At 36.0% G+C, this 24,140-nt stretch overlaps 1 protein-coding gene across 4 annotated transcripts in view; it reads left to right on the top strand.

Moving 5' to 3' along the window:
- Nucleotides 1-24,140, top strand: part of CNTN5 (contactin 5) — a 695,706-nt gene that overhangs the window by 641,182 nt on the left and 30,384 nt on the right. For all 4 annotated transcript variants that reach the window (XM_080592024.1, XM_080592025.1, XM_080592023.1 and 1 more), the window contains 3 exons: nucleotides 3,071-3,191; nucleotides 15,451-15,609; nucleotides 16,072-16,221. In XM_080592024.1, coding sequence (XP_080448150.1) covers nucleotides 3,071-3,191; nucleotides 15,451-15,609; nucleotides 16,072-16,221 — 430 coding nt within the window. The remainder of the gene's footprint in view (nucleotides 1-3,070; nucleotides 3,192-15,450; nucleotides 15,610-16,071; nucleotides 16,222-24,140) is intronic.

Genomic DNA, 24,140 nt, shown 5'->3' with positions numbered 1-24,140 from the left:
ATATTACGATTCACATAGTCATGAACTCTCAAGAAGACAGTGACAGTCAGGTTTTTTAACAGCTCATGAGCAATGAAGCCAAATAGTTCCTACCTATAATGTTTTTCTCCCCACTTAACAGCAAAACACATTGAACGTAAATTACCCCCAAAGGAGAGAGAACAAAAGTGGACTAATTCTGGCCTTACCTTTCTAATATTCAAGGCTTTGTACTAGAAACATTAATCATCTTGAACAACCCATTTCACTGGCTAGTAAACTCTGATGTGTTAGAAAAATGTGTATCCTGAAGTTGACTCCTGGTCATGCATATGCTTTTACAGCTGCAGAGCACTCATCACTGTGATTTCTGGAATGCCAGAGCAGAAATACAGGAATTGTATTACGACCTGGTAATGAGTAGCTTGCTTCCAGCAATATCATTCTGAGGACACTTCAGAAGGCAAAATGCTACCATTATATACACATTTCTTACATTTACAGGGTTATTGAGCCATAGATCACTCACGCTGGTCAGTGTCAGTGTCAGTGATGTTCTTGACCTGCTTCCTCTCTTTTCCTTCCTTCCATGTGAATATGCTTCAGTAGGGATTTGGCCTTGGTGCTGTGTGGAATACGACAACCCCACTTCCAAAAATGTAAATGAGGAGAAGATTGGTTAGCCCTGAAGTGGTCAGGCAGATGGACTAAATGATCCCTTGAAGGTCCCTTCCAACTGAACTATTCCATTCCATTCCATTCCATTCCATTCCATTCCATTCCATTCCATTCCATTCCATTCATCAGCTAAAGAAGATAAGGCAGGATATTGTGCTGAAAAGGAGCTGCTCTGCCCAGAAAGGAGAAACTGACTTTTAAAAGATTGCATCTTGGAATCAATCCTATTTAACCTTGTCTTTAATGACCTTGGCATAGATGTAAAAGAATGCAAATGACAATTGCATGGTACAAAATTGGGCATATTACCAAAACAACAGATGACGAAAATATCACACAAGAAAAATTAGATGGGTTTGAGAACTGAAGTTTTAAACATAAATTTAATACTTCAAAGTGCAAGGTCATATACATATGGGATGATGGTTATAAAGTGAGAGCTCATAACTTGCAAATGATTGAGAAGAATAAAGATCTGACTGCACCTACCTACCTGACTGCAGAATAAGTATGTGAAGAAAAAAATAATAATAAATAAATAAAATAAAAACAGGCAAATAAATACAATTCTAGTCATTCAGGATAAAAGTGACTCAAATTAAAACCAGTGCAGCCAATGACAACCTGGGGAAACTGTCATTCAAGGAGAGACTGACAATCTTTTTTTGGTTAGCAAAGTAAATAAAATCTGAGAAGAGAAATACCTCTACTCAGTAAATGTTTCTTAAAGTGAAACACCAAGAAGAAGTATATAAACACCTGTACATAGTATATAACATACAGTATTATACCATATTAGGCTATATTGCACTGCATTACATTATACTACTTTATATAAAAATATGTAACTATATATGGAAATCTATTACTCTTATGTAATAAGTAATATGCAATAATATTGTAAATATAATTTAACATAACGTAAATAGTGTATGTATTTATTATATATTGTATGTATTTATTATATATTATGTGTATTTGTTTTATTGTTGTAAAAAATGCAGTGTACATGATGTAATACATTTTATATAGCATAGTGATTTATTATTATATAAACTCTAGATGGCTTAAGAATATAATAGCAGTTTACATAATAACTTATAATAGGAATAGTTGTACTTAATAAAACTATATATTATTTAATTGTAGATTATTATAGATTATGCATTATATAGATTATGTAGAGTAATTATTAAAATTATACATTTTATATTATAAGCAGTGTAATTATAATTCTATTGTACATGTTAGGTTCACATATCATACAAAGTAGCAACGATAAGGAAATTTAGAGATAGTTGCAGGACATTTTGTCTATTGTGGGTTAATCTGTTAAAAACATTTCTCTTTGACTCAAGAAAAAAATATTTTGACAGGAACAAAAATATATATGGCAATTAGCTGTATGTAGCTATAATATATATGTACATATTGTTAAAGTTTACATTAGAATTACAAATTTTTCAAGTATTTTCAGAACACAGAATTGAGAAAGTAAACTGTAATTGCTACATCATATCCTCAGGGTGACTTCTGTTCACCCTTACATGATCTTTCCTTAAGTAGCTACAGTATTATAACTGTATCTGTGGACTTGGGCTCACTACATCTGATGGAATAAGATGGAATACCTAAAGTAAGTTTTGGATATAAATTATTTTGTATATGTAAAATCTAATATCATCACCTCAATTTAAGAAATAATACTAAGATTCTTAGAAAAAGCCATTCATCCTCCAAAAGGCTGTTGTACTTTTCAATTTTCTGATCATAATTTTGGGGTATTGCAATTACTGTTGCCTAGAATGATGAAAAATAAAAATCTGAACTGATTCTCTTTGTACATATATCTACAGATTACATGTTTCAGATTTAAATATATACAAATTTCAGCAGGAAAAATGAAAATCTGTTTATATTTCTTTGGTCTTATTTAGTATTAATTTCCCCTTTGTCAATAAAATCAATTAACATTTTGTTTCAATTTATCTTAATTTCATTAATGTAGAGATATATACTCCTAATGTCTCTGCATTGTAGGGAAGAGGAAGAGAGAGTCCTGCATTTCTAAGACTACCTTTTCAACGCTAAGGATTACATCAAAAAAAATCTGTTTGGCTCCTTAACAAATTTCTTTATGTTAGTTTGGAATCATTTTCTTTGAGCATGCAAATATTCACAGAGAGTTTTAAGCAAAGTCAAAGTTATTAAAAACCTGAAATCCTCTTCTTTAATCCCTATTAATAATTGTATAAGAAAAGTGTTCTGATAATCCTCAAAGAGAGCATTAAGGCACATAAATGTAAGATGAAAGTTGCAGCCGTGAGTTTCTCACACTTCACAAAACACCTTTGTGAGCTATCTTGAACACAGATTTATTAAACTTTAAACGGACCCTTCATCCCTGTTTCAGCAAGCGTCCTCTGCAGATCTGATGATCAGGAACATCCTCCTGATGCACGCTGGGAGATACGGCTGCAGGGTCCAGACCGCAGCAGACACCGTGTCAGATGAGACGGAGCTGCTTGTTAGGGGTGAGTAGCCTCACAGCTCCCTCTGAACACACAGGCACCAGAAATCACTGTACCAGGGAATTTAAATATGTGGGCTTTAGGGACCACAAGGTATTGTGACCACCAAAATTTGGCTACATCTTTAGGCCTGGGTAATTTTTTAAGCTGAATGTTAAATTCCATTTAACATTCCTGATTACATGCAGGAACACATGGTCGATGCTCTGCAGAATCTCAGATCTTAACCAGGACACCAACTGGCCTGCAATAAAGCCAAGCTTTAGCACCATATGTGCATTGCCTTATGTTGAGTATGTCTGCACTCCGTGTGTGCATGTGTATGCTCAGTGCACAACGGGAGTGAAGGACTTCTAGTCCACTTACTGGCAATACATCTGGGGAGTGTTACAACATCAAAATGCATGGATCCCTGCTAGGTAGCACAGCTGGGTAACCTCGCTATGGAGTACATGGTTTTTGAAAGTATAAATTGAGGTAGATATTTCATTAATATTTGAAAAACTCCAGATAAAAATAAAATAACATTATTTAGAGATTATAATCTTTCAGAAATATGTCTTCTATCGCATTCCACTACTTCTTTAGATTTGATGTTTTCATATCCGTCACTTTTAGGATGAATATATGCTTGAAATGATAAAGAATGCTTCTGGCTGAGTGCAGAGCTTTTCACATTTTGATGAGAGTAGCTGCTAAATATTTCCATAAAGTTACTTTTAGGACCATCAGCTTTCTATAAGCTATGGCACAACTGGGCACTTCAACATAATGCTGGTTTAGCAGCTTTATGAAATCTGAGTCATCCTTGTGGGTTATGCAAAACTTGTGCGTTACCTTTACCTCCCTGAGACAAGAGCAGAAAGCTCTATGGGTAAGCAAGGCAATCTCAACTTTAATGTCACTGAATTTGTTAAGCGATAAAAATCTTTTAGCTTACTACTATCTAGGACACTGCAGACCAGCTAATAAATTGTTTTATTGAAGAATACCAGTTATATATATGAGTTTCTTGAAGTAGAAAATAAATATTTCTCTGAGGAAGAGGTTTGAGATGAAAATAAAGAAGTGCATTATAAGCAGTATCAGAATGTATGTATTCAAGTGTCTCATTACCATGCCACCTTGCTGATGAAACTAAAACTATGATGGCTTTGTAACAGAATTTAAATTGAAATATACTTTGATTACAATGTTCTACTTTCCTCATTTCTATGATTGGATAATTCTTTTTCTCCACCTATCTCAGCTTATAGAGTACACTCAGTAGCCTGCAATTTGACACTCTCTGATGATCCCAAATTTCAGCACCTTTCAAACATCTTTAGGTTTAGCTTTTGGAGATACTGGGCATTGCTGAGCAAAAGAGATCAGTAGCAACAGATGTTTCAACAAATATCTCAGTAAACTGAAGAATTTCACTTTACGGAGGAAGACTTCATTTATGAAAACACTGCCACAATGCAGTAAAGTCAATGAAATACAAAGCTATATATTCTTTATTTACAGTATAGTTTCCGGTTAAAAAAAAAAATAATAATTTCATTTTATTCATATCAGAAAACATCTTCCTATTTTAAATGTTACAGCCTATGGCCAAATCAAGATACCAGAAACAATGTTATGAACTCTCAGAAGTGCCAATATGAGCAAAGTTCCAGCACAACCTTGTTCTGACCTTACTTTCTCACATTTTACCTCTACACAAAATACCAGTCTTGAGTGCTGACAATAGCATACCAGCAGCATACAAAAGCATTTCAACCATTAGTTGTACTGTAAGGTTCATCTGATATTTTTAATGTATCGTAATTTTTGACTCAAAAGGTTGTTTTACAGACACCGTTTCCTCAGGAAATAAATTAGACACAGAATAATTTAAATGAAAATCATATAATTTTTCCTCCTTATGATATTCAGGAATTATTGCTATTAGCAAACTAACTAAATTTGCATTGAATTATGTATTCAATTCACACATTGTTTCCAAGTCAATGCATTTTTTCTAGAACTTTATTGTAAGCAACTTGGACAACAACTACACCTTGCTGCAGCTCTTTAGATGGACAATTTCAGTGTCTCATTATCTTTTATTGTGGAGAAGTCATGGACTATACTTAACAAATATTTATTTTTTGTAAAACCATATTTGTGAGTTGTTCAGTTGGAAGATCCCTTGAATATAACCCAAAGAACTAATCCTGTCACTATTTTTCCCATTGTACAGCAGTTCTTCTTTGCCCTGTATTACACAGTAGAAGTTAAATTTCGAAGATGTCTTTAGTAGAGGAATATCTGAAGAACAGATAATGAATACTGTCAAGTAAATCTCAATTCTTCTGAGTTTTATTACTTACAAGGAGCTAATTAATGGTGCAACATTTCTGAATTTATTATGTGTATGTGTGTGTGTGAACAGCAAAAGAAGTTAGGACAGCAGCAAGTTTTTATTCTGCAACTTTTTACAGTGGATTATAGACTTCTGAAAGCATTTTCAAAATATTTTCAGATTCACTAATCACAGATCTTGATTTTAGTTGAGCTGCAATGAAATACATGCCCAACATTATTTTTGTAATGATTTTTACCTTGTGATTTTTTTCAGGAACACTTCAAAATTACATTTAAAAAGATGTGCTAGACCATGTTTGGGCAAAATGAAGATTCAAATCCCTTCAGCACTTACTGCTCAAAACAAAATCTAAATACTTCCCTCAGTGCTTTGAAAATGTGATTAGATTATGCATATTAAAGTAAGAAACAATTTTTAGTGATCCCTAGTCATTTCTCTGTTCCCAAAATGCTGTTTTCCCAGCTCAAATTATTTGTTTCCCTTTTTGTTTCATTTTTTCTAATGTCACCAAGAATGTGGATGTCATTAGGAAGAGATGTTCTGTTGGCAGCTGGACCTCTCAGGCAGTACATTAGCTTTCCAGCTTAAACATCTTGCATTTTAATCTTGATATGGAATATGAATGACAAATACTTCATAGTAGTCTCATGCTAGTTAACAGTGATGTTCAGAGAACAGCTGTCCTGGCATACCTGGCATGATCTGTTTATATTCAGGTAGGCTACTACCTAACTTGGCAAGAACATTTCTTCTCCAAAATAAGCTTCTATGAAATTCTCTGCTATTCATCATCACAAGTTATTCTTATTAGTAGTTACATGAATGAAAAAGTCCTTCTTGTTTGTTTCTTTTTTGACTGCTTATTAAGTTTATGTTACTTTTGTTTCATGGTTTACAGCAAAGTATCTTTCACCGCCTCTGGCACCTAAGCCCAAGAAAGTTCATATTTTAGTCGCCAAACACAGTAGAGGCATCTGAAAGGTCACAAAGCACTCTCACATCCATTGTGTGCCTGAGCCTTAAATATTTGGGTTTAGGCTTCTGTGTGCATGCAAAAGCTCCTCATTTGAGCAGTGTCACCCATCCTGTCTAGATGCACACTTTAATTCAGTGGAAGTCTCCAGAGAGGTCTTTTAGCCTCTGAATGTGGAGAGGATGAGAGATAGGATTCAGCTCAAAGCCCAGGTGATGTGGGCCATTGATTCAATGAAGAAGAGGTGATGCCCATCACTTACAGCCAAGTTCAGTAACTGCAGTGCTCAAGTGCAGGAAGGATATCACTTTTTGATACCCTCAGACCCTGCTTCAGAATGAAGCTTGTCTCTCATCAAGAGTATGCCATACCTGCTGGCAGTAGGTTAGGTGGGATCAAGACACACTCAATGCCTTTTTTGAGGCAGTGGAGCTAGAAACACAGAAGCCAGCAGACAAACAAACGAGCATTCCTGTTTAGGGTAGGATGTAGGGTCCCTTCCAGCAACCTGAATGTTTGCTTCTTTCATTGAGTTGGCTGGTGCCCACAAAATGAATGGAGTCCTCAGAGGAGACATTGTCAGCTGCTTAAGCCAATAAACTGAAGTGGGAATTGGGAAAGCTAAATAACAGATGTGCACTGGATTTCCCCTCCAGCAAGGGAATAAGGCAGAATAGGCTTAAATGCCACTGCATGATTTTCTGGAAGGCAATCATCAGAACCCATAGCACAGCAGAAGGCATATAGGGCAGGCTGATACAACTCAAGGACATCCAGAAGAGAAAACAGCTTTTCACATATGGTAGTAACTATTCTGGAACCAGGCCTGCACAGACATGCTACTTCAGAGGACTCCTGTAAGAGGAATTACCTATGTCTAATGGGCAAATAAACAGTTTTACTGGTGCGAATGTATACTGCAAAAATCAAGTTTTGGACTTTCACTGCTGAAACCAAGTGATTGTTTGATTCCACTTACATTATGCCTTGAGTTGTTTCCTCACCTGAGGAAAATGTATGCAGAATAGCTGTTCATAATGCAAACAAGGATTTTTACAGGAGAATCTAGATATTTTGCTACACAGTCGATGAATGTTTGCCCCAGCACATGAAGCCATCAGCCATTTAAGAAGCAAATGTGATTTATGATTATTTGAACGTTAGTCCCATTCTTGACATCAGTCCAAAAATAGTTTTCCTAAGTCACATATATTTTCTGGTTACTAGCCTTTATTTATCCAACCAGATCTTCAATTTTCAGGGAGTATTAGCTAGCAGAGAAGTACAATAACAAACTGTTTCAGCTTGGCTGGTTTTCCATCTATCACTGGCGCCCTGGTACTCGAGCTGTCTCTGTGCTGATTTTTCACAAAGAAGTGATTACCAAAGCAGAAGGCTCTAATACAGGATAAATATGCATGTCGTGTTCTGACACTAATGATATGATCACAAATTTGGTTACCAAACACCCAAGTACCAGCCAGAAGGTTTGCATCTCACAGATGTCTCAGGTGATCTTGTAGCCAGCAACGTGTCAGGTTTCCTCAAGACAATGCCTGCTTGGTAAGTTAATTTGTTTCTAAAGCTTACCTTCCAAAAAGTGTTTATTATGTTCTTATTTCCCCATTATGCTGTAGAAATTTGAAGCAATCTGTGCATTCACATTTTCATGACAAAGGGTCTCTTCATGATCTTGTGCTTTTATCATGTTTCAGTGTAGAGAAATTTAAAACACCAAATACCTCCATCATAAAAAAAGGTTGACACTCTGAAGGAGCTATCCTTTAGTACCTTGCATTGCCCCAATCAACTACATTAGAAAAGGTCAACAGTGCTTTTCACTTTGTGGTTATTTAAATTATCAGTACAAAATCTGTTACTCATAGATAAGGAGGTTTTAAAGAACACTAGGAGAACTCATAACTAGGAGCCAAAGGCTAATTCTTATGTTCACTTTCCTCACAAAGTAGCCCTTTGCTCCTGAAACACACAGTTTCTAAAGAACTCACTGAAGGGTTGATTTGCCATAGACCACAAGAAGGAAAGTTTGAGCAAAGTCTTTGCTACCAAAACTAGCTTTATACTCCTTGCTCCTTCTGCAAGTTTGGAGGATTGGCTTAGACAGTTCAGCATAGTAAAATTGTGGGAGTTGGGGATGTCACACAGGAGTCTAACACTTCTACAAAGGTCACTCTGAGTATTCCTATAGTCTTTCAAGAACAGAGATCCCTTCCACCTGCACTGAGGTGTAAGGCACTTCTGCTGTAGCAGCATCTTTACACAACAGCAGGAAGTTTCTTGGATAATAGAGGCTCATTGTGTGGTATTGTTATCCGATGTGTACTGGGACAGCGCTTCAAACAGATGTGAGTAAAATAAACTGGATAAGCCTCTGCATTGTTAGCAATGACAGTGACACCATCAACACCAATGTAGGTAATTTTTCACATATCCCTTTCTTGTATCACCTTACTTTTCAGGATCAACGTGACTGAGTAAGGAATATAAGGCTGTAAAATGTGTGAAATGTCTTTTTTTTTTTTTTACATCTGTGAAATTCAGTGCCCAATCAAGAGTACTGTCTCAAATATTTTAATACATACATTCAATAAAAGAAAACAAAGTATGCTACCAGGTTCATTAACTTTGTCAAATAAATTCCATCATTTAAGTTTTATTTGTAAATTATTCTTGCAAAGCTGTTTTACAATATGTTATACACAAGCTAGTAAGTATTATCAATTGCAAACTATTCAGCTAAATGCTGGATGCTGCAATACAAACTACCTTAAAATGATCTATGGACCAGTCAGTTTACCTGCAGATTAGCAAACCTTCTTTCAGATTGTTCCACTTAGGTTCTGTAGACACAGTGAAGCCTGATCTCTGGTTTTGTAAAGGAGCAGAGGATAATTGTCCTAAACAACATAAACTAAAACCAGTAGCAATACTGAAGACTACAAAGTAGCTAAGCTTGGGGAAGCATAGCAAAGGAAAGGAATATTTGCAGAGGAATTACAGTAATGCTGTAGCCAGCAAGTTTACTCCTTTATTTTTTCATTTGAGGTGCTAACCAAAAAATTATTTTTCCATGTTTCCTTGTATTCATCAATGGTCATGTAAAAGAGATTGTTTCAACATATCTAGTAAATTTATTTTATATAGTTATGTATTATATCTATGTATTATGTATTATATATCAAAAAAATTATATACTATATATTACATGTTATATGTTTTAGGAATAACTCAAATACAGATCATGCTATCAGTCTCAATTCTGTTACAAGTAGACCTCTGCTGTCTAAGAGTTAATACAGTTAACTTTGTTTCTAATGTTATCTCTTTGGTCTATACTTAAGATTTTACTAGATTAAATGTTAGATATTTGGGGGGTATTTGAGTAATAGTTTGTTTACTGTTACTTGTTTTTATTATCCGTTTTTATTATCCTTTCCATTCATACTGCTCGTAATGTGTTTTCTCTTTCTATTATGGATGTTAACAGACATTGTGCTCCTCCAGAGGAAGAAACAAAAAATAATGTCTAGTGTTCTGAATGCTCTGTGTTAATTCTGTACATCCTTGGAAATTTATCAGCATATAGAAAACTAATTAAAATCCTTTAAAGTATAGAAATGTTAGTACAGAAATCACGGCAGGACGATTTCTTTAAAACAAATTCAAAAGCAGATTTCTCCTACAATGAATAAATAGCATGTATTGTAAGATTATGCACAGAAAGCTAGCCAAACTCACTAAGCATGCCTACTGTAAGTAAAATGAGCTTTAAGATCAAACAGCTACCTGAAAGCTGTAAGATCTTGAAATGGAGCTGGGAGCAATCCTGTAGTGTAAAGGGATGAAAGCCTTTGTAACTATAAAATGTGGTTTAAAAGTACATGTTTTGTGGTCTAAAAAAATAACAATAATAATAATAAAGGAGGTTAAAGCTATTTATCTTGTAGACTAGCAAACTACCTACCTAAGCAAGAAATCCACTCTCATGATATATTTTTCGAGAAGTAATGTTTCCTCTGAACTCTACTGACCTGGAGCAAATATAACACAGGAACTGCTGGTTAGATTGACCACATTGCTCCTTTCAGTTGTGGATATTGCCAATAAAACTTAAAGACAAGCACTTGGGTTTAAAGGCCATCAGCCACAATATTATTAAATGGAACGTAAACAAGGTCAGCAGATTTTTGCTGGTCCTTGAAATTACATTTGAGCTGTAACAAGAGCCACGAAGATGCCCTAGGTACAGACCCCATTAATTGGACTCAGATATGTCTGTACTAGTAAACCACTTCCTGAGATCAATGGATACAGTGGAGTTCTCATCCACACAGCTAAAGTCCCCCTTCCCTTTTAAAACAGTAGGGACACAACAAACTGGCTATTGGGATCTGTCCCAGCCCATGGTAATCAATTAACTGTTCCCAGGCCTTGGATGGGAAAAGTGTGATTGGCACAGGGTTGAAATTATGATAGGGAATGGCTGACAGCGTAATAGTACATAGGATCATTGATAGAGTTCAAGTCTGTGCGTTGGCCCTTTTCTGTATATCATTGTAGCTGAAACATCTACTGTATTGGAAGACAATATGCTGATGTAAGTGGAGTATCGTACCTTTAACTATAGAATCATGGAATCAAAGAATGGCTTGGTTTGGAAGGAACCTTAAAGATCATCTGGTTGCACTCCCATGCTATGGGCAATGACACCTCCCACTAGAATAGGTTGCTCAAAGCCCCATCCCATCTGGCCTTAGACACTTCCAGGGATGGGGCAAAGGAACACATCCCTGGAATGAGTCAAGACTACCCAGGCTGGAACATCAATATCTTCTCTTTGTTATCTTCCAGTGTTGAGTCTGACCTCCCTCTCTGTACTGGTCTAGTTGGAGTGTGACCTCTCCATTCTCCCATGGCTTTATGTAGCTGTCTTACAGAAATCACTTGGGTATACCACACATGTAGGGATGGGAATGAGGGCATAGCCTCTAAAGCATTCAGCACATAACACACTTTCTCTCCATCTTCTTCTTCCCCAACATGTGCAGTGCCATAGGTGGACACAACAAAATGGTTTCATGTTAGAGTCAGGCTCCTGTTTCCTCAAACAACTTTTCCATTATCCTGTAGTTACCACCTCTTTCTGTTCCTCTTTTTCTAGACCTAACATCTTCTTTATGACAAGCCAGTACACCTTGTACTGGCAAAACCTTCAGGTAAATAATTATGTATTCATGAAGTGCTATGTATCAGGCTTTTTAGTGATTTGGTAAAAGTAAGGATTATCCTGGTCAGGCTGCAGTAGAGTAAATCAGTGCACATCCTGGGATTCACAGGAAAGGGCACTGTCTCACTGAATGACTGAGGTTATTATTGCTAACATTCTTTCAAGAACTCTCACATTAACATTGAATCATCGCAAGTAATCTAAAGGACCTCTCAGGATGATCATTCAAACAATAAAAAGACACATAAAACAAGTTTGCCAAAATGCATTCACGCATGTCTTGAAATGAAGCATTGATCTATGGAATTGCTCTGAAAGAAGATAACTGATTAATATCCTCTGTGCTGGGTTTCCAGTGTTCCTAGAGCTGCATAAGAGCCTATCATAGCCTCAAATGTCTTCTCTGTGAAGGTCAACCGCACTGTGGTGCATTTATGACCAGTCATTTTCTGTGTGGTTTCCAGAGAAGCATTTGAGCAGACTGTGCATTTTTTCCTCAATTGACTATTCCCAACTAAAAAATTGTTTTAGAGATCCTGAACAATAACACAGCCCTTGGGAGAAATGCTTCTCTGCATTAGCCATCCAGCTGACACCATGAATGATTACATCCAAGCATAAAATTTAATGAGATTTCTACAAAAATGAGTGACATCTGTATAGCACTCAGGTCCTGGCTAACTGTCATACATTTGTCATCACAGAGGCTTTTGTCCCTTATTAATCCGCTTTCAAGAATGCCTGCTGTTGGAAATGGAAATGCTTTTTAGCAGTCATCCCGCAGACTGTGTAAGAGCACACATCTCAGAAAGCATAATGACACATTATCATGACTAGGAATGCATTTAAAAGGTTTAAAAAACCATGAGAGAACTCCTACAACAAAATATATTGAGAATTTAGCAGGAGACATCTGCATAAATATATTTTAGATATTTTTATATGCACAAGAATCTTGTTCTTTTTCCTATAATGCAGTGGCTAGAAACTCTTTAAAAATATTCATTGTGCATGGAAGAAATATTGTCGTAGAGGAAAAGTACTAAAATATTTTCCCTTAATTTTGTTTGTGCTTGGGACCATGATATAATTCTGGGCCTAGGGCTCCAAATCAGTAAAAGCATATGATTGCATCAGGATCTAAGCTTTCCTTTAAACTTTCCCTCATGGCTACAAATAAAAATTTCACTAGTATTTTCCTACATCAACAGATAGCCTGAAACAATAGATGATGAAGACTGAAGACCACCCTGTTTTATTAAATTAGCCCCAGGATTTACTATTCTGAGACGAAGGTCTGACCTGGTGCTTTCCGCCAAAGAACAGCAAATACATGGCAGAAAGGGAGGGGTGCACAGGACAGAGTTTTCTGCCCTGCTTTCTCCCAGGAAGAAAATCAAGACCTTTCAACTGCAAATGAGGTACTCCAGAAGCCCAAGAGTCACAAGGGGTCCAAGGGGTGGCACCATCTTATCCCAGACGGGAGATGAAAGCCATTGACAGCAATGATGTCAGGACTGCTGAGCAAGAAGGGCAAGGGAAGAGGACAGACTCCTGGCACTATGAGCCACAGAAGCTGGTCACCACCATTCAGGGTGGAAAGTCTCTTTTTTTCCTATAGCCCACTGCAGTATCCTGGTCTCCTGTGAACATGTATTTCAGAAAGTCTTGCTCCCTCATACGTCCGTAACACTGAACTTTACTGAATTGTATACAAACATTTTAGAAAGACAACTCTATTTTTTATTTTGTTGCCTTTATTCCTATAAATGCTATAACTTTCCAATATTTTGGTGTCAATTTGTCATTAGTAGATCATTGTCAGGCAAACAGAGGAAAGTGAATAGTGTAGTTTGCTTTGTTATTTAAAGGAATCAATGCCTCTTCCTCTCTGAGAATACTGAGTTGAACTACTAGAAAATTCTGAATGCATTGTTGTCATAGTTCATGTAAACACACCTTTGTTGAAGGAATAGCTGTGCAAAATTGTTTGCAGCTGCAAAATATGAAGGGGGGGAGGGGGAAGCCTTTCAATTAATGGGGTTTTCTTTAGCCTTTCATATTCATACAAATTGTTTTTCACTTACGGACTAAGTTTCTAGCCAGCAAAAGATTTAAAGATTTGGTTGCATGGAATAGTGCACACATACACAGACAAAAAACAAACAAACAAAGAATAACTGACTTCAGTAATGTACTGCATTCACTAATGTACTACATGCAATGGCTACAACCGCAACATCAAATGGTGGAACCAGACTTGAGTATTTTCTCTCTTATCTGCAGCTGCTGAGCTCTAGTAGGACCATGCCTCTCATAATGGCTCACTGTTAGGATAGACAGGAGCAGAGGTGTCCAGCAGATCTGTTCCACTGTAACTGTGGGGGAAAGTCTGATACATGCAAAGAGCTTCAGGCTCTCACAAAAGTGAGAAAAAAAAGCTGTTTCCATCATCACCTTTCCTGCAGTTTCATTTTGGGAGAAAATGGCCAGTGCATTTCTGATTTCAAAGGCCTCCATCTGTACATGAGCAGAAGCAGAACTTCAGCCTCCAAAAACTGAAACATGGGAAAGAATTGTATGCCAAAAATATCCACATTTTCTCATAATTAATTACAGTTATTAATGATATTAATATTTTAATTAAGTAGTATTAAAAAGTATTAAGTCCTGTCCTTCTGAACTTGTTTAAGCTTTAGAATATAAGAAACCACAAGAGAGATTTTTAATTCTGCATTTGACCAGGACAGAGATGTGCTCTTTCCCCTAAACATCTATTTACAGCAGCTGTGGAAAAGGATTCTGAATTGGGGGAACCTTGCCTCCAATTTAATTTGGCAAATGCAAATATACAATGTTTTCAAACATCAGTAGTACCAATATCAGGAAAAATTAAAGAAGAAAATGTGGGGTAAGATAGAAGTTATAGGCACATTTTTCATTCCAAAGTCATGTTTGTTACCAGATAACTTACTTATTGGAGTAATCACATGGCTTATGCAACTGATGATTAGCATTATCTCATTTGGCATAGTTAAGTGGAAAAAATAATCCTCTAATTTCTCAAATGAGAAATTGTTGTAGGTTTTTTTTGTTTGTTTTCAATGGAATCATAATAAATATCAACCTTAAGAATATGTGGCTCTGGACTTAGAAGGGTAGTAATCCAGATTGTTTCCTTGAATGGGTGAATCTGAGAACAGGATGCATGTCATATTCTTATAACTCAGTTAATAGCAATATTATTTGCTCCTCAAGAAACATATCTGACCTTGCTTCATTTTGATCATTATTTGTCTTTCCTGATGACATTTCTTACAAAGAGATGTTACTCTGAGTGTTCAATCTAGCCTGGATGCTACTTAAAGTTTTGTTTTTTTTTTTTTTTCTTTAATTTTAGGATCAGAACAATTATAACTGAGGATTTTTTTAGAAATCTGCTTCTATTTCTAGTTCTTCTGCTGTTACTTTGATAAGTTAATTGCTTCTCACCTACACAACATTTAAAAAGTAGAAACAATATCACAATTTGTCAGTAGAAATTTTGGAAATAAGCTATCACCATGTTGTAGTAGTGTGCATTTTAACCCTTGCATTTCATGAACTCCCTACAGAATATATCTCCTGTATTATTACTGTTCAGTTGCAATGATGGTGTGTTCTGTTTGATTATTCCACTTTACCCTAGGTCCTCCTGGTCCCCCAGGGGTTGTAATAGTGGAGGAAATTACAGACACCACAGCAACACTCTCCTGGAGCCCTGGAGCAGACAATCACAGCCCGATCTCCCTCTACAACTTGCAAGCACGCAGTCCATTTTCTCTTGGCTGGCAGACAGTAAAAACAGGTGAGAAAAACTTTAAAATAGTACAAGTAGGCTGTTCAAAACTCCTGCCACATGACAATAATAATCAGCAGCATCTGCAGGAACAGATACTCTTAAGAGAACAATGATAAATTAAAAGCACCAACTATTATTTTTTTTTCCTTTCATGTTACTTAGCAACATCTCTGAAAGGACAGCACAAAGATACTTGCATGATGCATCTGTGAACAAGCAGAAAGCTCTTCCCACTACCCTTCAATCTTTGTCTTTTTGGGAGTACCACAGTGTCAAAAATCTAACTGTGATTTCTGACAAACCCTCAATATCTTTCATTTCTAAAGGCCATATATATATATATATATATATATATGTGTGTGTATAAATTAAAATAAAAATAATAATAAAAATAAACACTTCCTATTGAAACATTTAATGTGAGCTTCGTGTTTCTGAGCAGCCTATCCATTTCTTTACTGTCTGCAGTTCCTGATGTGATAAGTGGAGACATGGAATCTGCTATGGCTGTTGAACTGAACCCTTGGGTGGAGTATGAATTTAGAGTTGTAGCAACCAACAAAATTGGGACTGGAGATCCAAGTGCACCATCCCGCTTGATCAGAACCAATGAAGCAGGTATGCAGAGAATATAAAGGTTAATTTTCCAAGGCTACCAGCAACAAGAACTATTTTAATGTAATAATAGTGCTATTCTCTTCTCACTGGCACACATCTCTGGATTGAGTTAAAATTGTGCAAAAGTGATATTTTTTGTAATGGAGAACAGTTTGTTTTATTTACAAGAATATTGTTTAATTTACAGAAATTCCAAATAACCCCATTCCCTGCTGTCTTACTTCTTCAACTTACTCTTAAGCCTTTGCTGCTTAGCTTCTCATGGGCTTTCACTGATCTTCAATTGCAGGCTACTTCCCAGTCCCTTCACACAACTGCTCCCAGGCAGCTTCTTCCACCCTACTCCTCATAACTTCTCCCCTTAAAGGTACACTGAAACCTTTTTTTCAGCAGGTAGTGAATCCATGGGAAGCTGCTTTATTTACCACATACTCGACATGTTTCATGATCATGCATATTCTACCATGAATTGTTAGCGCATTTGAAGAAATGTCATTAAATTTCTGACTGGGATGGTACTGTGGGAGTCCAGAGAAGAATATTGTATATGCTGTTTGGGTCTCTTGAAAATTGCAATGGTCTCTGAAAGTTTGGAATCACTGACAGCAACTTAGGCAGAATGAAGGGAGCAAACAAGTGATGTTTGAAGACTGGGAATCTGAGAAAAATCACTAGGCAGACAAAGAGAAACACATTTCAGGAGGCAGAAAGAGACAGAGTCATGGTTTGAACAAAGCCTCAGAACAGAAATCCACCTCAGGACACTCTCAGATTATGCTCCATTGCTAGTTGCATACCTCTATTATTTAGGAGGCCTAGAGAAGTTTGATTTTGTTTTGATTTTTCCTCAGCTGAATAATTTGAAAGTAGCTTATTATTAATCATACAGAATAGTTGAGTGCCAAATTCAAAGATTCCACTTAAACTGAAAGCGTAACAGATTTTATAGTTGTAAACACTCCAGATGAATATGCCAGTTGCATTGCCCCGTCTTCTGTCTTCTCATTAGGGGAGATTATAAAAATTAAAAGTGGCAATGCCACAATATATTTATGTCTCTTATTCTGAAATAAAAATCCTTCTCTTTTAAGATATGTTAATCTTGTTGCTTCAGCTCCCTAGTTCATACATCTATGTATAACCACCCAAAAACATTCACAGCAGACTATTGAGGCTGATTTCTTGGAACCACAGAATCAACAAAATAGTTGAGGCTGGAAGGGAACTCAGAGTGCCCCTACTCCATCTTCCCTTTCAAAACTGGAAAAATGGACTTCAGACCAGGTTGCTCAGAGCTTTGCCTGGTCTTTAAAACTTCCAAGGATGGAGACTGCACATCCTCTTTGTGCAAGTGCTTCATTACTCTAATTAGGATTTCTTTTTTTTTTTTTTTCAATATATTCAGTCAGAACTGACCCTATTTCAGCTTATGACCGCTGTCTCTTTCCTTCCCTGTACCACTGTGGAAATCCCAGCACCATTTCCATCACATTGACCTCCATGTAGGCGTTGGGGGCTGCTGTTCAATCCCCGAAGCTGTCTCTGCTCCAGGCTGACCAAGCCCAGCTCCTCCTGCCTCTCCTCAAAGGGCAAGAGCTACAGCCTTCACCATCTCAGTCCCACCCTTAAACTCTCCCTAGCTGACCAATGTCTTTCTCATTCTCTGGCATCCAAAATTGGATGCAGTGTTACCAGGTAACAACTATGCAGTTGTTTAAAGAAGAGAAAATAAGTATGTCTTATTAAAACAGATCTATCTTCAGTTTTAATAAGACATTTTTTTCTTCTTTAAATAACTTCATAGCTGTTGGCTGGTAATATAGACGCAATGACAGAACTGCACTGAAGTCATCTGATTCCCATTCATGCATGTTGAAGGACGCTTCTTTTCCAGTTCTCCCCCTAATCTTCTGCAAGTTGCCCTCAGTGTGAAACTCAGTAACTGTATCACAGAAGTTTCAGATTCTGCATACTTTGTTAGGAGAAAAGGAAGAAAGGGAAAATGAAATGAAATCAAAAAAAAAAAAAAAACATAAGCCATATTCATGTCAAATGATTAAAAAAATAAATAAACTTATTCCCCCACCCCCACCACTATTCTTTCCATGATTTAGAACTATATGCAGCATTGGCCGAGAATATTACTGGACCCAAATGTTTGAACTACTTCTCTGTTCAGGTGGTGTATATTAGAAAGGACAGAGATATTCTGGAAAAAGTTTATCTTGTAGTAGGTTGCACCCCTGGTATTTTGTTCCTGCAGATTTATGAATATGTTTCTTGATTTTCAAAACATGGTTCACGATTTTAATCCACCAGATGTATTTAATCTGTGAGTGCCTATATATATATATATCATGTACATGGGACTCTTCCTGACAAACAGCGTTATAGACAATAATAATGCAGTTTTTGAATTAAAAATCAAGAAGATTTTAGAACACATTATTTCAAATAGGAAAAGACCACACTCAGTGTTTACCTGCACTTTCAGCTTTCCAGTTAGAAACACATTTTTGTTACCAGAGTTACAGCTGCATAAGTGTCATGTTAGAAGGGAGCGTTTTGTAGTGTGACATTGAATTCCAGACAGGTGCCAGTAAAACAACTTAACAGCCTTCAGAGAAATTCAAGTTGAATTTATTGGTGTGCCTGTTTAACACAGTGTGGTACAGCAAAAGTTGGTTGTTGTCACCTCAATTTCAAAATAACTTTCTTCAATGAAACCCTTTGGTTTCTCTTTTTGTTGTGAATGGTTTTGGTTTTGTGTTTTTGTTTTGTTTTGTTATTACCTATATAAAAGACAGATTTAACTGTTTTCTTGTTTCATTCTATACAGGCAGTGAGAAGACAGTATTTACAATAAAAAACAATAAGACATAACTTTCCAATTTGTTGGAACCTTCAAAGGGCTGTAAAGTAAAAACAATAATAAAATAGACTGCTTTAAACCAGAAACAATTAAAAACAACAACAAAAACTGTTACACATGTAATTCTTTGCAAAATAGCATGCTGCTTATAATTTTTATGGCATTCTTGAAATGCCAGAGGCTTCATGATCTGCTTCATTCAGGCAGTCACTTTTTCCTGATCTCCAGATATTCCTGAAGTCCAGGAGATGCCTTGGGACCTCAGTCTTGTCTGTTTAGCTCTGTTCTCTGATATATCTCCTTCAGCAATCATGTGAATCATCATCCTTGGGGTTGTTTTTTAGATACCAAAGTCAAAGAGACAGGAAAGATAGCATAAGTTTTCACTAGGTTTCATATACAGTTTTCCAAATTAGCATATTAATATCTATCTTAGTGTACTACCCAGTAACATATTGTTTTTCAGAATGTCTCTGTTCCTCATTTTTGATCTGAAAGCTTCAAGGGAAAACCTCTGCTAACATGGGCTGCAGTTCTAATATCATAGATCTGAATTCTAAATAGAAGTGCATGTGGAAGGACATTATCCTTTAGCAAGAACATGTCATCAACCTCCCTTCTCATGACCTAGCAGAGTAAGGTGGCTCTTTGCAGTAATATTAGACGTGCCCTACAAGTAAAAAAGGCAAGCTGCACTGGAAAAAAAAAATACAATAATCCAGTCTCCCAGAGGAGAGGCTTGTGCTCAGAGGAGAGTCATGATCCACAGGGCTGAATGATAGCTGTGTAGACAACCCACAGAGGTAGCAAATGTGTGATTCTGCTGCTGTTATTTTATACTTAAATGGAAATCAGCATCTGTAATTTAATGGCATCAGCTAATCTGGCTGGAGACTAAAATCTTTTTCTCTCCCCACACCTCACTTATTTTATCACTTCTTCCCCTAGATAGTAACAACATTTTATACAAGTCCATTATGTAAAAATACCCATGGAAGCAATGCTTGGGGTGGTGTAAGGAAATCAACAGAATAATAAACAGGTTTCCACTTGCTTTAATTTTCTAATTAAACCTTAATCTTGTTACTTAGTTTATATTTAGTTAACACGATTGCTTTTCATAGCTACTTTCATTGGAATGGATAATTCTGCAATTTTCTGGCACATCTAACTTATAGCCAGCTGCTGCATTTCTGTCACTTCTAGCCTTGATAGATATTTTACAGGTCCACAAGGTGAAAAGAGCCAATAACATGAATTCAGACATGTCTGGCATTCCACTACAGCAGTCGGGCATTTGAAGCCTGGGGCAAAGCATCAATTACATTATCTATTCATGGGGAAACATGGGGAGAGAGAAATTGAGTAGAATGAAAGTTTAACCTGCTAATCAGGCATGAAAACTTGATTTTATGAGGTAACAATATAATGCACTCAGTTAGTAGCAGATTGTACACAGGATTTATTTTTAATAAGTCCTTATCTTTCATTAGGTCACACTTACTCTCAGCTAATATTTCTTCACCTCATAAAAAAAAAAAAAAAAAAAAACAACTGTGTCCTGGCAATAATATGTTTTAGACTGGGTTTGTTCTAGGGGATTTCTTTTGCTGGTGGTGTTTTTTTATATTTGAGACCTGTACAAAACAAGTTTCATTTTTTCCCATTATCAGAACTATTTTTGTTTCTAGAGAAAAATGAATTGCCTGCTCTCTCTGTATCATTAGACAATTACTTGGGCAACTGAAACCTTTGTAGAAAATGTCTCCACAGGGGAAAACAAAAGGAGAAGATAAAGTAGACAATAATCATTAACTGCATGGGTATATCTGAAACCAATAGGCTACTAACATGTAATATTGCAGGCCCAAACCCATATGCATTATATTGACAAAGAGTCCAAATATACGTATTATTAGAAAGCATATCAGGAAAGCTAAGGAATTGGTTCTTTGGCAGAATGTTACAGCATTTGAGATTTCAGACCCATGTATAGCAATCTGGAGACTATTCAGAGTGAATCCTGCAGCCATGTATGACACTGTTATCAGTGGAGAGAATTGAATCCTATCTTCTACTAAATTACAGATATTAAAAATACAGAAGAAAATGAGAACAACAGAAATGCAGATCTTGAAGCCAGTTGGGACATTTCCAGTAGCTGAATACAGTTCATCATGTGCTTCAGAGATGCTGGCACATTTTACATCTCAGTCCTGAACAGATGAGATGTTTCCCTGGGAGTGTGAGAACTGAGGGCCAGCCTTTAACATGTAGCAAAGGTTTTCACTTAACATCTCTCTGTTTCCCAGGTGTACACACACACACACACACACACACACACACATATATATTTATATAAAGGAAAGTAACTAAGAAAAAAAACTTTGTGTTGTTGCTTTGGTCTTCACATTAGGAAGTTCTGTCATGCTGGTGACAAACCCTTTTTATCCCCACCATACCTTTTCCACAGCTAGTACTTTTTTTTCAGACTATATCTGTATCTTAAAAGATATAAGCAGCTTTGAAAGAAATAAATAGTAACTACACCTTGAGCAAACATTTTCTTAAGGACTAAAGCCAAGTTTAATCACTCATCTCCCCAGATAGTGTAGCAATATCAGTTTGTTGTTTTTTGTTTGTTTGTTTTTTTGCTTTATTTCAGAATTTATACAAAATAAAATAAAATCCATGTAGAAAATATCTTCATCGATATAGAATCCAAACAGAATAAAAAAAAAAAAATCTTTTTTTGATTTTGAAGAGAACATAGAGCTGGGATTTGGAAAGTCTGGAGTCAGTTGTTTATCAGAACCTTCTCTGTCAGTTTGGGCAGCTCATGTTAAGCACTTCTTACTCTGAATAATAGGAGAATCGTGAGGCTCTTGCTTCTCTTTGTCTTCCCTCTATCTCACCTATTCAGATTGCAATAGTAAGTGATAGGGACTAAATCTAGTTACATGTTTCTACAACAATACTATAATTAATTGTAATTTTGGCTGCCAAATACTGTTGTTCTACACAAAATTAAAATACACCACAAAATTAAAAATCTGTCATTTCTGTTTATGCTAACAACAAAATTGAAACACACAAAATTGAAAAAAGCCACTCAACATTTCTTTGAAAAACAAGCAAACAAAGAAAGGAACCACTTTAAAATGATTAATTATTCATTCGGGAACAACATTAAAAAAAAAATCTTTGTAAGACTGAAATGTGAAAAAGTGGATGAACTGTTTTTCAAGTACTTTCAGATTTTCCAGATTCAATGTGACACTTTATTTTCTTTTCTACAAGTAAAGGAACCTATAGCTCGAGGAGTGAAAAAGATGTTTTCAATTCACCCACTTAAGTAAAAACAGGGGAGAAGAAAATTGATTTTAAATAAATTCAAAATTTTCCTGGCATCCTTTAGAAAATTGGAAATAAAATCATAATTTATGAAAAAATAAAAATCTCCGACAATTTGGCAAAATATTCTCATTTCTGTTTACAGTTTTTATTTTTCTATTTTTTGAATAAAAATGATGCAAATTTTAAATTATACTTTTTAAAATAAAAATTGAAATGTTTCAGCAAATATTTAATCATTTTCAATATTTTGCCCCAAAGTGAGTAAACAAAATCTCTGAAGAGGCTCATCTTTACTAGAATATGTATTTTTCAGTAAAAGAACAGAAAATTAAGCAGCTGCTCAGAGTGAGAGAGGGATTTTTAAAACTCTGAACCCCAAATCTAATTTAAGCACCATAAATTACTGTTTAAGCTTAAATCAAGCTGTTAATTTTGGCAATTTCCACAATTTTGTTTGCTTGACTTAAGTGAAGGTTTAAATGTCAATGTGTGCCAGCATATAACCACTGAGACCCACATTTACTGTGAACCACATTTAGTCTCTGTCCGCCAACTTTCAGAACATTGGTTTTAGTATTTTTTGTTGATTGCATCACCAGGACAATGCAGATACCCAACTTTTAGCTTTCAACCCTACCATTAGCTGAAGAATCAAAAGAAAGTAACAGTTGATCTGATCCCAAGGAGCCTACAGTCTAAGACTAAAATGGGAGATGAGCAATACTAGGTAATCAACAAAGGGGCTAATGAGAACACTTTGAGCAGAATTGAAGACATACAATCAAGCAAAGCATAATCACATTTGATGATCCAAAGGACCAGTGTTAAGCCAAGAAGTGATTCATTTCCCCATAGGTGGAATTCTTTCATCTTATTAAATTAGATGAATTAGCACAGCAAAGAGATCCTTGCTGCTACTTGGGGTTGTATTTATTCAGAAGACACAATGCTAAATTTCTTAGCCTTGATAGGCACTAAGAAAAGATATTGTTATGTTATTGTCCCCTGGGAATACAGACCCTGTGTCTGGGAACCAAGTGCAGGTATCACATTTGTATTTTTGGTGCAAGTGTTTCTCCATGTGCGTCATTGCTGAAAATTAACAACTTGAAGATTGGGAATTCACTAATTGCATGGTAATAAACAGGTTATGAGTGAGAAAATTCAGATATAAAACTGATATAAAAGTGATGTTGCTGAAATGGTCAATAATATATAACCTCAAGGCCTGGCAAAAATGTTTTAATAGTTTTCTTCACTTAACTCATTTTAAAATGTTCTCCTTTAACTGTAAATAATCTGCTTTAGTGCAGTGCAGAGGAAATTTATTCCTTTGACACATTCATTCTTTTAATGGTTATTCATTTTAGAGTTTTGCTGTGTGAATGTACATTTTGGTTTGGTGCAAAAGAAATTCATCGTTTTGACAGTTTTATTCTTTTAATGCTTATTCATTTAAATAGGGCTTCAGTCTGCAAACTTATTAACAGGAAAACTCTAGAAAGAGGACACTGCTGGTTAAATAAGTCCATCACATTTGTTGCTTCAAAGGAATATAGCATTGTCTCCAATCAATAATGTGGCATTTACATAAACAGTACATTCATCTCTAAAACTTAACAAAAAAAAAAAATCTCAGAAAGGCAACAAAAAATGGGTGCTGGACTTAGTTTAAATATGCTCCATTAGA

Source organism: Anser brachyrhynchus (genome assembly GCF_964034855.1).
Source record: "Anser brachyrhynchus genome assembly, chromosome: 1".
In the NCBI taxonomy this organism is placed as follows: domain Eukaryota; kingdom Metazoa; phylum Chordata; class Aves; order Anseriformes; family Anatidae; genus Anser; species Anser brachyrhynchus.
The sequence above is the reverse complement of the archived record's forward strand: the minus strand, read 5'-3'. Positions and strand labels throughout refer to the sequence as shown.